The following is a 16,813-nucleotide window of genomic DNA, read 5'->3' as shown; positions in this document are numbered from 1 at the left end:
CCTAATAGTCACTACTAAAGACTGTATTCTCAGTCATAGGGGATATCTTAAAACACAAAGAGATAAGAAGCTCAGTTATTTCAGTGTATGCAAATGAGCCACATAATCTTTCCTCTTAATCCAATACTAATGTTAGTATGTAATTTATTTTGCTCTTTATCTATACATACACTTCGAACCTTGTTGCAAGCACACTTTACATACAAGAACATATTTCAATACACATTTGTAGAATTTCTACTTGAAGATGTTATTGTCTGAGTACAGAATATACTTCCTTTAATTCCTGACTGTATAATCTTCCTGACTGTGTAATCAACTAAAAATGCTGTTTAAAAAAATTTAAGTTTTTAATTTTACAAGTAATGATTTTGATTTATTATTTTCTCCTTCTTTCAGGAGAAAAAAATAGACTATTAATGCTTACTTGATTTAGTGCACATAGTTTATGATTGAGTGCATAAATTTGGCCCTAAGAGTGTCTCTCCTGTAAATTATGGGCTGGACATTAGTGTTGCTTGTTATTTACATAGATGAAAATGAAAAAGATGATCCCAACTTTTTCCAGATGCAAAGATGTACTCTCTTTTTTGTAGGTTTATTTTATTCAGAAATCTTGGAATAATATTGCTTGTCATAAAGTATAGGTCAGTAAACATGATTAACATTTGAAATTATATTAAGACTCATTTTAATGAAGTGACAATCTCCATATACTGACAGTTCTGAATAGGCTCAAAAGCAGGGCATTCATCCTGAGATATAAGTACCATAGAAAAGTTGAAAAATTAAGTTGTTTTATCATCACAAAAATACATTTGCTACTCAAGACTTATTACTACAGGAACAGTGGTACTGAACAACATCAATAAAGTAAAACAAAAACTTTTTAACTACAGCTATTAAAACTTAATAAAAAATGCATATTAATGTGAGCAGATTTATGAGTAACTCTTCATAATGATCAATCCCTTGTACTTTTCTTACTCTTTTTACTTGTTCTGGTCTATAAACACAATCAGCTATTGATATGTTCAATAGCATACTATAACCGAAAGCTGACTCTTCCTTTATACTGAGTTGCCTTTATGTCTGCAAGCCTTTGCTTGTCTTTGCTATTAGGTAAATAAAAAAAAAAAAAATGCATCTCATGCTATCCCAGCAGCATCTTAAATGTGACATCAAATGTCATTTACGTGTCTCTTACTACAGTTATTGTTTCAAGACAAAAAAAATGACAAATGCAATGTGTATGATGAAAAATCATCTCAATTCTAGGAACTGGCTAATATTTTGTAAATGCAATGGCATCAGATACTTGCTTGTCATTTTTCAGCTGGTATTAAAAGATCATGAAGAAATTGAAAGGCCATTTTCATCTTATTGTAATTTCAATTTATAATGTAATTAATTAGAACTATATCATTCAAATATATCACATGGACTAACTACAGTATTAGATTAATAAAATAAAATTAATGTTAAGGTAGTATATTATGAAAGCCAAAAGAGAGAAAGTAGTGCAGTCTCATCTTACAAGAATTAGTAAAATAGGAAGACTCTAGAAAACTAAATAATCCCATCTACTGCAGAGCCTAAGAACAAAGGATCATTTGAGCAAGTTGATAACTTCAGTGTTCTAGTAGAAAAGAAGAGAATCCGGCATAAAATAATCAAGTGCTTTTTGATGTTCACCACATTTAAACTAGAAAAGTTTCCAAACTCCAGAGCAGATAAACAAAAAGTTCAAACAGTATTCAGTGTCAATCTGCCAATCCAGCCAGCTATGTCAAGTCGATTTGTTACCAGTCTAACATATCCAAACTCCATCTAAAATGCTTGAAATAATTAACTATTTTACTACAGCTAACTGAACAAACACTATCTCTTAGTAAGTATTCTGTGTAACAGAACCACCCTTAACAAAAAGGAAAAAAAAAAAATACTGATGTTAGGAAATGTTAGTGGAAGTGTTGCATATGGTCTTTCATATGTCCTAGCTAATAGAAAATGCCACCAATTATATATCTATGAACAATGAGTGATGACACACTCCCTATTTATGTTCACAAATTTCTTTTTGCATTTATAATACAATTGATGCTTTACTTCAGAACTACTATTCAGAACCATGTTTCAAAGTAGTATAAATAGATATGTACAAAGATAATTAAAATTATAAAAAAACTTCTAAAATTTCTAATTATTTTCTAATTAATTTCTAGGAAATCGTATCAGAAAGAAATGGTCAAAACATTGCTGTTATAGCTCAGTCACACTGCTGCTTTCAAAAATATCTACAGTGAGATCTACAATTTGCAGATTATGCAAAGGCAACGTTTAGATGCAAGGTGCTCTTTAAAATGCTTAGTATTAGAGAAAGTAGCATAAAACAAGGCACCTGATTTAATCGTTTGAACCAGTATATTAGGGACTAACTGGAAAGGGCAACAAAGCTATCCATTTGCAGGGGATATCTCAAGTAATTAAAATTTTAGAAAAAATAATTCACTACAGACTCAATTTCCTAGGTTATGTATCTGCTCACTCCCATGGAAAGGAAATCAATTAAGAGTAGCTAAGAAGTTACTCTGTTTTAGCAGTATCTTTAGTAACAAGTGTATGCTGGTATAGATGTTAGCACCAACACTATAACCTACCTGAGTACATCTTATAAGTGCATATATAAATATAATCTAGCATTGCATATATTCATATTTTAATGCAAATTATGGTATTTAGCTTGTAGGAAATATTGGCATAATCAGAAAAAGTAGGTGGCATCATGATCTTGCAGTAAGTGTATGCATTCAGTCCTTCTGATCTTGCAAAGAGAAACACAGATATAAAGCATGAAATTTGCTGTCACTATTTTTTAATCCTCTGAGACAGTATTTTAAATGAGTTCCCTTGGTATGGTAAGAAAGCACAGAGTGCAGGAGATGATGCACAGAACAGAATGTTCTGCTTTGCATTTACCAGATCCTGCTGACATTAATGCTCTTTTTTGTGCATTCTTAAAGGAGTTTCATTTCTCCAGATTTCCTATAGAACAAAAAAGGTTATACTTCCCTTAATTTCAGCTGGTCAGGTGTTCATATCACTTTTTACTAAGTGGCTGGCAAAACTTTAAAAATAGGCATTAATCATAATTATAATTTTTTTAAGAATTTATATTAGATATTTTCTAGCATTAGAAATGTCTTTTTTAAAAATATGCTTCATGCTGTCCCAGCAAAATTCTTTTTTATTTTGCCCTTTTATGAAAAAAGTGATGCTTGAATTCTGGAAGAATTGTGTGTTTCATTCACCCTAGTTCTTCTAAAAATATCATATACCCTTAAATTCTCATTCATGTATCACATCCCAGACTGTCAAAAGTTTACAGCACTGGAATGTACAGTTTCTCAGAGGAAACTCATATTTTGCAAATATATTACTGACGTTTCTTCTCATGGAACATGAATTTTGGAACCAGTAAACAACGAATCCTCTAATAGCACTGTAATATATATACTAAGCAAAGAAACAAACTCCCTCCTGGTTCAGAACAGGCTTAGTATAACCTTTCTGATTCAGATGTCATACCAGTTTTTCAGTAGCTTGCTATTACTACATTATATATTTTCTTCTACTGACACAATGAAGCACAACTCCTCCTTTCTGTATCTTTTGATAGAGAAGCTTTATAACAGCTATTTCTCTACATTAATCACAGGGAAAAGTAAATAATATTTTCAAGTTATGAATGGACTTTCCTAATAAGAAATTTGTTTGCTGCGGAGAGAGAACCCTGGCTTTAAGTTAGTATTTCTTTTTCATGAGGAAAGTCAGTGTCACGAGTTCATAAAATAATAATAATAATAAAAACCCTAAGAAACATATATAGATAGTGACTTCCAAAATGATAGATATTCTTATCTGTTGTCTTTAGGAAAAAAAAAAGTCACTTCTATCAATATGATGCAAAAGGAAAAACGCTTCCACATGAACATGTAGATTTCTAAATCAGAAAACTTCAGAGATGCAGCAGAAATAAACAAGTATGTAGTGAAAAATATTTTAAATTTGGGATTAAAAACATTTAAAAATGAAAGAAATGTCTGAGGTGAATGGAGTGGTTCCTACCAACATCTTTCTTAAGCACTGTCTGTTGTTTGGACTGGTCAGTAGTGTCTAAATGGGCAGGGTAGTTTAGATGACCTTGTTTCTCTAGAAAATAGTTATGGACCTTCTACACATCCAAGTGAGACGCTGGATTGATCTTCAGGAGAGATATATCTAAATTTAGCACTTAGATGTAAGTCCTTTTGTCTTTTCAGCTTTTAGTCTTTCTGATTTGCAAGACTTAACTTCTCTGCAATTGATGATATATATTCTGAAGAAAGTGAGGCACAGAAAAAATATGTAGGTATAACTTTCACTAATTTGTCACAAAAAATGTAATAATTATGCTATGATGGTGTAATTTTAGTATAATAATAGGAAGAGATTATGTCATTCAAAGGAATGGAAGGAAATTTCATTTAAGATTTTTCCCTTTGAACTTGTTACTGCAAGAATCAGTATTTCCACAGTGGCAGACACAATTCAAATCATTGCTGATGAAACGGAATAGACAAAACAAGAATTTTCCAAAAGATCTTTTTTTAAAAAAAAAAAAAAAATTTAGAAAGATGGAAACTAACAACTTTTTACAAGAGTAGTTTATGGGTGTATAAAGGTGCTCATGCCTGACAAGGTAAAGCAGTGTTTCTCAGCTGACTATATTACAACTTAAGACCTTAAATTTGCAATCAGGCCCACAGAGCTTTTCCTTTGTACTTGAGTACTATACAAATGATAGTCATTGATGTAAAAGGTACTACAGTCACTTCATATAGCACCCAGTAAGGAAAACAAATCCTATAGGTACCTACATCCGGTTATAGTTCTGTGATTTATCCACATTTCCCAGGTATATCTGCACCTTTTGGATGGAACTTTTTTTTTTTTTTTTTTTGAACTTCCTATCACACTCCCTTCTTTTCTAATAGTAATGTGCTTTCAGCCAAAAGTTCTTGCAGGCTTCACACAGTGTCCTCTCTTCATGTCTGAACTTACTATTATAGGGTTGCTCTCTAATCAGAACATTGGCCTGGATTTAAGAATAGCCTTAGAAAGGCATTCAAATGGCACTATAGATACCTATAGCTCCCTTGAACTTGTGCTAGTGATGTGGAATGCAAAATCAGTGAAGCAAGTTACTTATCATTCAGTCCAGTTTTCTTAATTGGTATCTGTTGATTGCTATTTCATGTAATTAAATCCAATAGCTTAATGTACATGATTCTTCTGTGTCTTGCCGTGTGACCAGCATGAATCATATTTCCCATGATCCAAAGTTGGTAAAAATACTTTTAATGAAAAGAAAGGAGCTTCAAATGTCTGCCTCAGGCATTATATTATCAGAGATACTTTGCAAAACAAACTGCCTTTATTTAAACCTTCATTTTAATAAACCTAGGGATAAAATCAACTCATTTATTTACCATTTACTTTTCTGCGTTGTGTTTCCTCCTCATCAAGTCTGAGATGTTTCCATCTTTGGAGACTAAATGCATTTATCCTTACAGCAGCCATACAACAAAAATAGGATATTTTGCGTATTCTTTCAAGCTCTTCCTCACATTACCTACTTACTAGGTAGGTAATCTTTGGTAAAGCATGCACAACTGAATAGCAATCCATTTTGAAAATGCTAACTTTTACATTTTCATTTAAATATCTAGTCTTTTTTACTGAAGCACTTCTGGCTTTACTAAATAATGGGCTTTTTTTTTCAAACTGACTGAATTTTAGAAAAATAGAAAAAGATGAGATAAAATGTTATACCTACTTTATAAGAATACTATAAATATTAAACAAAACCTTATAATGTTTACAGTTGTGCCAATTTTTATTAAAAATCACAATTTTACCTCAGTTGGTAGGGTAGTGATTATCTGGTTAAGTCTAAAGTAGAAGTCGATTTTTTTTCCCTGTAGATATATTGCAAAATGTTTTTAGTATAGTCAATATATTTTTAATTCCCAGATAGTTACACTCCCCTCTTCCTTCAAAAGCATCCGTTGATATTCCCTCTGATTAAATATTCCAATCATGTTCTTGGCACTTTGACCATTTTTTCTGGGAGAATATAGGGCAGTTCAATGCATTGCCTTCCTTCCACAGCTCGTTCTGAATTCAGAACATGTTTGTGTGATCATAGATGTTTCTGAATAGTCTTTCCTACATTCTCAGTGGAAATACTGTGTTTGATTTTAAAAGACATCAAGATGCTCTTAAGAAACATCAAGAAAGATGTGCATCAACTGGACAGTGTCCAGAGGACAGCAATGAGAATAATCAATTCAAAAAGTAGGAAGAAACATTGAGAATGAACCATAGCAAGATTAACTCTATAGAAGAGTTGGACTGAGATGACATCACAGCCTTCAAATACATAAAGAAGAATGAAAGAAGAATGCAATAAAATCTTCTTGTCCATTGTGGATACAACAAGAAATAATGGCTTTACACTGTAGCAATGTAAACTCAGGTTTTCCACATGTATATGGAAAAACTTTGCTAATATAAAAAAATGTGAATTACTGAAATAGAGTGCTCAAGAAGGTTTTTCAGGTTAGGTTAAATGATTATCTGACATATCTGTCACTGATGATTAGATCTCCTAAACTTATAACTTTCAGTTATAATTTCTATGGCTCTACCATTAAATTATCAGTTTTCCTAAAGAGTCAAACATTACCAAATAAGCTGTCTAGTTCCATCTATCGGTCTTAAAGAGGAAATCAGCTTAGTTCAGAACCAATTCTGGTATTTTTATCAGGTATACTAGGGCCAGAGCAACACGACATATTCAAAATAGGAAGGACAAGCCAGGAAGACAAGGAGGAGGAGTTGCCTTTTATGAGGGGCCTTTAAGAGGGCAGTAGGAATGTATGGAGCTCTGCCTGGGGGTGGATGACGAGCCAGTTGAGAGCTTATGGGAAAGGATTAAAAGGTGGAGTAACAAGCGTGACACTGTTGTGGGTGTTTACTACAGGCCATTTGATCAGGAAGAGGAAGTAGATAAGGCCTTCTACAAACAGTTGGAAGTAGCCTCACAATCACAGGCCCTGGTTCTCATAGAGGAATTTAACCATCCTGATATCTGCTGGAGGAATAATGCAGCAAGGTAAAAGCAATTCAGGAGGTTCCTGGAGAGCACTGATGATGTCTTTCAGACATGGGTGATGGAGGAGTCATTGAGGAGAGGTGAGGTGCTGCACCTTGTACTAACAAATAAGGAAGGGCTGGTTGGAGACGTGAAGACTGGGAGCAGCTTTGGCTGCAGTGACCATAAGATGGTGGAATTCACAGAATCACAGAATGGTTGAGGTTGGAAGGGACCTCTGGAGATCACCTAGTACAACACCCTACTCAAGCAGGGTCACCTAGAGCACACTGGACAGGATCGCATCCAGGCGGGTTTTGAATATCTGCAGAAAAAGAGACTCCGTAACGTCCCTGGGCAACCTGTGCCAGGGCTCCGTCATTCTCACAGTGAAGAAATTCCCCCTCACGTTCAGCCGGAACTTCCTGTGGTTCAGTTTGTGCCCTTTGCCTCTTGTCCTGTCACTTGGCACCACTGAGAAAAGTCTGGCCCCATTCTCTTGACACCCTCCCTTCAGGTATTTATAGACATCGATAAGATCCCCTCTCATTCTTCTCTTCTCCAGGCTAAACAGGCCCAGCTCTTGCAGCCTTTCCTCACAGGGCAGATTTTCCAGTTCAGGATCCTGTGAGGAGGAAGCAGGGCAGAAAGTGTGATCACAGCCCTGGATTTGAGGAGAGTAAACTCTGGCCTCTTCAGGGACCTACTTGGAGAAATCCCATGGGTTAGGGCTCTAGAAGGAAAAGGAATCCAAGAGAGCTGGCTAGTATTCAGACATCACTTCCTCCAAGCTCAGGAGTAGTGCATCTCTATGAGTAAGAAGTCCAGCAAAGGGGGCAGGAGACCTGCATGGGTGAGCAAGGAGCTCTTGGCCAAATTCAGACAGAAGAATCATAGAATCATAGAATGGTAAGGTTGAAAGGGATCTCTGGAGATCATCTAGTCCCACCCTCAGCATAGCCTGTACAGGGATTGAACCTGCGAGCTTGGCATTAGTAGCACCACACTCTAACCAACTGAGCTAAACCTGAAGAAGAAAGTACACAGAATGTGGAAAAAGAGGCCACTTGGACAAATATAGGATATAATTTAGTATGTAGAGATAAGACTGGGAAGGCTAAGGCCCATTTGGAATTAAATCTACCAAGGCATGTCAAGGACAACAAGAAGGGCTTCTTCAAATACACCAGTCACAAAAGGAAAACTAGGGAAAATGTGGGCCCACTGCTGAATAGAGTGGGTGTCCTGGTGATAAAGGATACACAGAGGCAGAGTTACTGGATGCCACCTTTGCTTCAATCTTTTCTGCTCAGGCCAGTCTTCAGGAATTCCAGGGCCTGGAGACAAGAGAGAAAATCTGGAGAAACGAAGACTTTCCCTTGGTTGAGGAGGATGGGGTTAGAGATCATTTAGGCAAATTTTACACCCACAAATCCACAAATCCACGGGTCCTGATGGGCTGCACCCATGAGTGCTGAGGGAGCAGGCAGATGCTATTGATAGGCTATTCTCAATCACTTTTGAAAGGTCATGAAGATCAGGAGAGGTGCTTGAGGACTGGAAGAAAGCCAATGTCACTCCACTCTTCAAAAAGGGCAATAAAGAGGACCCAGGGAACTACAGGCCAATAAGCCTCACCTCCATCCTTAGAAGAATAATGGAACAGCTCATCCTGGATGTCATCTCTAAACATGTGGAGAAAAAGTGATCAGGAGTAGTCAGCATGTATTCACCACGGGGAAATTATGTTTAACCAATCTGATAGCCTTCTATGATGGGATGATTGGACGAGCAGATGAGAAGAGTGAATGCTCTCTACCTTGACTTCAGTAAGGCTTTCGACACTGTCTCCCATAACATGAACATAAGCAAGCTCAGGAAGTGTGGGCTAGACAAGTGGACAGTGAGGTGATTGAGAATTTGCTGAAAGGCAGAACTCAGAAGGTTGTCATCGGTGGTGCAGAGTCTAGTTGGAGGCATGTAGCTAGCAATGTCCCTCAGAGGTCAATACTGGGTCCAATATTGTTCATCAGTGACATGGATGCAGGGACAGAGTGTACCTTCAGTGAGTTTGCTGATGATACCAAACTAGAGGGAGTGGCTGATCCATCTTTGGAGAAACCCCAAAACTGTCTGGACTGGGCAGCCTGCTCTAGGTGACCCTGCTTGAGCAAGGAGTTTGGACTAGATTATTTCTAGAGGTTCCTTCCAAACTCAACCATTTGGTGATTCCGTGAATATAAGCACCACCATTCAACTCAAGCTGGTAGTGAAGTATGCAACCCAAGCAAGATGCTGAATAAAAGATTCACAGCCAATAACAAAAATCTGATGTGGCTCTCCCGTCATGAATGGAAGGAAGAGTATGCCTGTGCCTACCCCAGGATAAAATAAATCCTGTGAGACAAGATAGGGATAAATGTGCTTTGTCTCTGAGGTTTGTGGGGTACCTGATTGTTTGCTTTCAGTTCCTCCTCCAGCCCAGCTCAGCTAATATGTCAAAGCTCCCTTCTCTCTTCTAACCTAAACAAGACAGGAATAAATTCTTTTTCTTCCAATTTCCTGTTTAGACTGTAGTGTTGAAGAGAAAACACACTCACATAATACATTGAACTGAGTGACAAATAATTATAGCCACTTCAGTTCTAGTCACAATTTCAATGTATAGATAAGCAATCACTTAGTAAGACTGTATCACATTAAGTGTGGGCTTTTTTATTATTTTAATGAAAGAATTCTGTTTTCATAAATAAGGCATATTTTTATAAGTTTAGGCTTGAATCTATAAAGTTCAGCATGACTCAACAATCTAAAGGCTTTGAGTATTTTATTTAAAGATTGGAGAATTTCACACACTGTAAAATGAAACAGTTATAAGCTGATAATGTGTAGAAGTTATCTCAAAAAACTGCTTCTGGGAAAAAATCAGTATTATTAGAAATAAAGAATGCAGAAGCCTGGTGTTGATTAATCACCAGAAGAAAAGATAATAGCATCATATCTTCAAATTGTTTTCCCCTAGCATTGGAAAATACTTGATTTCTTACTTTTAGCTATTTATAAACAAAATTATTGTTGCATTTTATCCTCTTTAAAAACAAGTTTTAAGAAAGTATTTTTGGAGGACTCCTCCTCCTTTCAAAATTTTTGTTTTATTAGGGAAATGCTGAACTCAGTGTAATAAATTACACAGCTTCACACTTCTCAGTCAAACTCACTAATGTGGCAGCAAAGCTACTTGCTCATTTGCATGAAGTCTCTTTTGTTTGTTTGTCTGTCTTTAATGTAGTAGGTGAGAGCAAGGCAAGGTGAGTGTACTCAACCTCTCTTCTGTAGTTAGTATTTATGATTTCCAAAACAGGTAGGTAGTTACAGAATGATTTGTCACTCTTTCAGAGAAATGTTCTGAAATCATGGATGCTTGAGTTGAACATTATATTGCATGGAGAGATACAAAATATACATAAACCAATCTTTTTCATTCAAAAGGATAATTCCTCAGGAAAAAATAATCTGTTTTAGTCAAATCCAAAAAAAAAAAAAAAAAAAAAAAAAAAAAAAACCACTTAGATAAATGTTTTGACTCATATTCCACCTCTACATTTCACCTCAACATAGCTCACTAACATGATCCATTTATTACAATTGTGTATGTATATAGTTTTAAGAAAAAAATAATTTGGACAGAATTCCCAAGAAGCATGTTATATAATACACCAATCAATTCAAGTATAGCAAATCAAATAAGTGAAAATTACTTTACAATTGGATATAATTTCAAAATTCTCATTTTCACATCATTTCACTCCTCCTTTAAAAATAATGTAATTTTACTTGTTTGAAAAATGGAAGTGCTTTTCAAATTTAGAATCTGGAAAACAGATACATACCCTGTCGATTAGTTCTAGATTCTAAATTATCTTGCAACGATAAGTATAGTATAATAACAATTAATAATTTTATGTTCTAATCAGTAATTCAAGTCAAATGGTTGAAGTCAGGCTTAGTTAATTATTGTTCTGTTCCTGTACAAATAACAGATCGCCATAACCCAAAAACATATGAGAGACTATGTTACACAGTAGGAGAGTCCATATTACACTGGCTACTTCCAGTAGGAGACAAAAACAAAAGTAAAGGACCCTTATCCTGATTGATTATTTAAACTAACAGCATTTTAAGAAATAGTTTTTGCTTTCATTAATTTAGAATCTGTATTAAAAATGAATTAAAATTGGTAATTGTAACATAATACTTTGAAGATGGAAAAGATAGCATTACTCAAAATATACATGAAAATGTGAATTATTTAAAGATTTTAAGTCAGATTTTTTGCAGAAGATAAGTTTTTTATTATATAAATTTAATAGGCCTTTTCTGTGTTTAATTTGCTACATACTGAATGACTGTGTGTTTCTGAATTTCCTGTTCAGGGGATATATATATATATACATAAAATCTAAACATCATCACTGAAGATTTTCCAGAGAAAGTTCAAGGGAAATATGCTTGAGAATTACATTCCCACTTACATTTACAGACAGGTGACCTCCCTTTGTTGCTCCATAATCCATCTTCTTGACACACTGCTGTTGCTTGTTGACTAGATTCTAGCTTGAAGCCCTCATTACATTCATATACCAATCTACTGCCCAAAGTGAATTCATTACCTATAACTGAACCATTCCCAGGGGATTCAGGAATACCACAAGATACAGCTAAAAAGAAAGGAAAAGATTTAAAAAAATGTTACTTTCTCATTTTAATTAAAAGAAAAAAAAAATGCCCCATCACTGAAATAATAATCACAGAATAACAATTTTGACATATTCCATTTGTAAAACTGCAATAAATTTCCATCACATTTACAACATTCCAAAAATGTAAGCATATTTAAAATATTAGCAAATATTTTGCAGTGGATCTAAAATAGGCATTTTAGAAATCATTATTTTGCTCAATTCAATCACTGGAGAGATGGAAATTCCAACATAGACTAAGCAATGAAATGTCAATAGCTTATTTTTTAGGGAAAAAAAATCCAGAAAATATCCAAAGTGATTGGAACCAATAAGAAATGAACTGGAAACTTCTTAAATGTTTTCTAATACTCTGCTTCTATTTTCTCCGGATTTCTTTCATTCTCCATCTACTATAAATAGAACTTCATGTTTGTTTGTTTTTAAACATGTAAGACAATGTTTGACATTTGAGAATTCAGTTTAACATTCTTGTCTGACAAGAAAAGCACCTAAACATGTATTTAGACCATAAAGAGTTTTACTGAAATTAAGGATATTATTCAGATAATTACTGCTGAGCACTTAATTACATATCTTCCTAATTCACTTCAAAATGCAAAATATTATGTGAATTCAGGCCTTATTCATTTTCCATACCATGAAGGAAATTACTTACTTTAAACAGGTGCAGTTTTGAGTTCCCTCTGATTCCAATTTCTTCAAAATGGATATTGTACCTCATTAACAATTGCTTTGAGATTCCAAAATATTATAGCTTTTTGTTGCTCCTTCAAAATTGTTCCCCAGACAAGTAATTATTTTTTCAAGTTCCCAAAGTTTTCCACTTACTGAAGTATAAACAGCATTTAGTTTTTCAGCTTCTTTTATCAGAGCTCAGTACAGTGCATTTAACAGTATCTCCTAATACACAATTTTAAGATAGGGTATAATTCCAGAAACATTTATTTCATCCACCTTTAAGTTTCCAAGGCACAATTGCTTCTGCCAGACAACTCACCTCCCTTAATTTTGAAAACAAAAAGAAGAAAGATAAATATTTGGTATACTTTTTGTTTTTTAATGCTACATGCTGTTTAAAATGGTTATTTATCCACAAAGATTAGCTGTAGATGCTTCTGTAAGTTGGAAATGTTGATAAAGAGTTTGTATTTGCCCTGTGGCTCTTTTGAAGGTAAAGTCATAGCATTGTTTTCTCTGAAAATATTTTATTTTCTGTAAAATGGTAACTTGGACCATAGAACATACCGCAATATTAGAATGAATCTATTTGAAAATTTCATAAGCCAATATATATGGTTATAGAATCACTAGCCTCTTTGAGTCTAACATCCAGTTTATTAATATCTTCAGTAAATACACTGAATAAAGATAAAACAGTTCTGAAGCTTTCATTTCTACATATAGAACAACCCAGGGAAGATTTTTTTCAAATGAAAATGTCTGTTCCATATACATACATATGTACATATGTACATATATATATATATATAATGTATATTTATATATATACATCCAATTGTAAGATATGCTTCAACAATTTAACAGTCACAAAGTCTTTCCTCTTGGAACTGTGAAGTATTATTATTTAATAAGATCAATATATTACAAAGGAAGAAGTGACAGACTGTGTCTGAACTCTGTTAAACACAAGCGAAGATAAATAAAGAAAAAAATGTCTCATTTTTGTTATCATTTACCTGATTCAATGAAAATGATTAATTTCACAACACATTGTCATGGTACTGTAAATACTATTCTAAAAGTTGTTTTCAATATTCCAGAGTTGTCATATTTGATGCATTTAAATTAAATATAACAGTGTGTTGCATATGAATATAATGAAGAGAGGTAGGCATTATAAAATGATAAATGGTTAGTTCATTTCAGTTGTTTGCTTCCATCTGGAATCTGTCACATTGCAAATAGAACTAGAACTGAAGAAATGTTGAAAAATAAGCTCCTTCCTTTGTAACACATCTCATTGGCACTTTTTGCACCCAAACCAGAGAGAGAGAGAGAAAAGCGGGAAGGAAATGGCTCTGGAGACCCATCCTGGATGCTCTTGATGCTGTTGGAGAAAATGAAGAAGGGAAGGATACACTGCCCTGGTCGCATTCAAGCAAAACTATCATCAGTTACACCTGTTCTGATGTACTATCCTGTGTACTGAAGCACCTCAAAATCCACACTTCCTCTCAGACCTCACCGCTGTCATTCTCGGTGTCGCACCACAGTCCTCTGCAATCTTTCCTCCTGCCTGGAACGCTGCTGATGAATCTCGTATTGTCACAACGTGAGGTTATTCCTGCTGCTGCTTTAGTTATTGAACACAAAACCAGTTCTGGCACTGCCCCTGTTACAATCTGGCTGTCTATTTGTCTCTCCCCAAGAAACTGGGATAGGGAGGAAATATTCCTGCTGCTATTCTGGAGGCTGTTAATGGCTTCTAGAACAGTAGTATCCAAACAAAACATTTAGCACTGTTAGCATCACTAAATAACAAAAGAATTCCTCTAACAGAAGCCAGAATTATACTTGGTCAAGGTCCACCTAACATGTTCCCGAAAAACTTCCAGTGATGGAAATTCCATATTCTCTCCACGCTGTCTAGTCCAGTGTTTCAGAAAAACCAAAACAAACCAAAATAAGCCAAGCCAAAGGGGGTGGGGGGGAGCAAGGGGAGAGAGTGCTAACTACTTCACATTTTTAAGACAGGATTGGAAAAAAATAATTTTTTTTGCATAATAACTTTTACCAAGAAAGTAAAAGGCCTGTGTTTAATTACATGCTCAAACACACAGAATAGCTGATTTCATCAGACTAATATCTAAAAGCCATGCGTTTTTTTTAGTAAGCTACCATGGCACATGCTGCCAGCCATATTTGAAAAGAAAATAGTGATCTCTGATTTACAAGTTTCCGTGCTCAGAGGAAACATTAAGATATCAATGTTCTACCAGAGATAGAACATTTAAAACAGTTCTTGTTCATCTCAATAATGCAAGAAGTGGCAGCTTCATAAGAAATGTCCATGTGCAATAACATAACAAAACTCATCAAAATAAAGCAATATTTATCAAAATCATCTTCCACGGATAAATATATTTTTAAATTAGCCAAATTATGTAACAGCAATGATTTTTATTAGATAACTGAAGAGATAATCTTACTGATAAATTTCTGCTTTCAATCCAGGAATTTGTGCCTCTGTGTGTGTAGAAATATATGTACATATATACATAAAAATAAATATATAAAATAAAAAAATCTTATACAAATATGAAATCAAGAAATCAGCCTGGAAATTTTCAATCTCAAATTATCTTTACTTTCACTTGTTCAAATAAGAGAAAAAATGAGTCAGGCTAAACTTAAAATATCTATAATCAGAGAGAATTGTATTTTTACATAATCACACATTATTTTTTGATAACCTCACATTCGCACTTGTTTATTATTTTTAAAGATAACAGCAGAAGTTATAATTCCTCAGACAGAAGTCAAGTTCTTTATATATTGCCCGGAACATTATTATATGTATCTGCATTTGATGAAATGAATTGAAAAATATCATTTGGTCCTACCAGATTAACCCAAATTGGAGATGTATTTGCATTAAAATTGATATTGTTATATTACATGTATAAAAGAGAATTTCTCTTTTCTGATAATGAATACAATCAAATTTGATTAATTAATTGAGCCACAGTCATGATGTTTAATTACAAATGTAAATATATGAAATCAATTTTACAGGAATTTCAGACTTAATTACAGAATTTTTGAGGGAAATATCCCATAGTGAAATCCATGAGCTGGACTAAATGCATAACTTTAATTAATTTTGATAACAGATATTTAATATGTTTAGAAAAATACTTTACATTTTAGAGTATATTGAAAAAATAATTGCTTCAGATTTGTAACAGTGACATATTAAAACTAAAGAATCCTACATTCGTAAGAAGTTTCCAGTAACGATTATCCTCACTCCCTAGGTGCAATATCTTTTTTCCTCTACTGTTAGATTTCTATATACTCCCAGTCATACACATACTGTCAAAATTATAAATATTGCCTAAAATGAAAGAAAAAACGTATTTGTTAGCACGCTGCATTTCTAATGTGTCACAGTTATTTCTTGCATATAGTGACAAAATAACATGAACAGACTCAATGTTTAAGCATTTTATAACGTTGTCAAGTCTGCTTAATTTTTGTTCAGAATTTATTACTTTTTGGGACCTTTTCTCCACTGGTCATCTATGATCAATTTCTAGGACCTCATGTCAATACCTGTATGTATCCACACATTCTTCCTTCCACTTTCTGTGAATTATCCCATTTTGCCCCCTATATTTGCAGACTTCTTCCTTAAGTTATTCAAAGAAATAATCTCCCTCACACTCAGACCTCTTCCAGTCTTCATGTACCTCATTACTTTTACATCTATTTTTCAAAGTTAAAATGGGTAATGTAAAAAACAAAGTACAAAAGAAAAACATACAAAAATCAGACTGTTTTGAAAAAAAAAAAACAGCAGCTAAGGAAAAATGTAGGTCTTTATTCTAGCATTTTCCAACTTTGCAGAACTTTTAAATTTTTAAAAAATAGGCATTCCTTAACATATTTCTCTAGACCTTTAAAAACAAAGTGAATCCCTGTCCTTACCCAAAGTTCACCGTATGAAAGAATAGCATTAATACTCTAAGAATTCTGAAGTGCCAGAATATCATATTTTCATTATACAGACCTCTGCTATTTAACTAAAGACTATTAATAATCATAGCAGGCTGCCATCATCTCAGTGGATCTGCAGTAGAAAGACATGGAGTAAATTTGCAGATAATTG

The 16,813-nt window shown here is 34.1% G+C and overlaps 1 protein-coding gene and 1 long non-coding RNA gene across 2 annotated transcripts in view; one reads left to right on the top strand and one right to left on the bottom strand.

Moving 5' to 3' along the window:
• Positions 1-15,172, top strand: part of LOC134137951 (uncharacterized) — a 52,049-nt gene extending 36,877 nt beyond the window's left edge. The window contains exon 3 of the long non-coding RNA XR_009957781.1: positions 13,968-15,172. This is a non-coding gene — a long non-coding RNA (uncharacterized LOC134137951). The remainder of the gene's footprint in view (positions 1-13,967) is intronic.
• Positions 1-16,813, bottom strand: part of CSMD1 (CUB and Sushi multiple domains 1) — a 1,182,441-nt gene that overhangs the window by 80,490 nt on the left and 1,085,138 nt on the right. The window contains exon 50 of the mRNA XM_062571121.1: positions 11,731-11,916. Within this exon, the coding sequence (XP_062427105.1) occupies positions 11,731-11,916 (186 nt within the window). The remainder of the gene's footprint in view (positions 1-11,730; positions 11,917-16,813) is intronic.

This window comes from Rhea pennata, chromosome 3 (genome assembly GCF_028389875.1).
Source record: "Rhea pennata isolate bPtePen1 chromosome 3, bPtePen1.pri, whole genome shotgun sequence".
Taxonomy (NCBI): Eukaryota; Metazoa; Chordata; class Aves; order Rheiformes; family Rheidae; genus Rhea; species Rhea pennata.
Note: the sequence above shows the minus strand (reverse complement) of the source record. Positions and strands in the feature narration are given on the sequence as shown.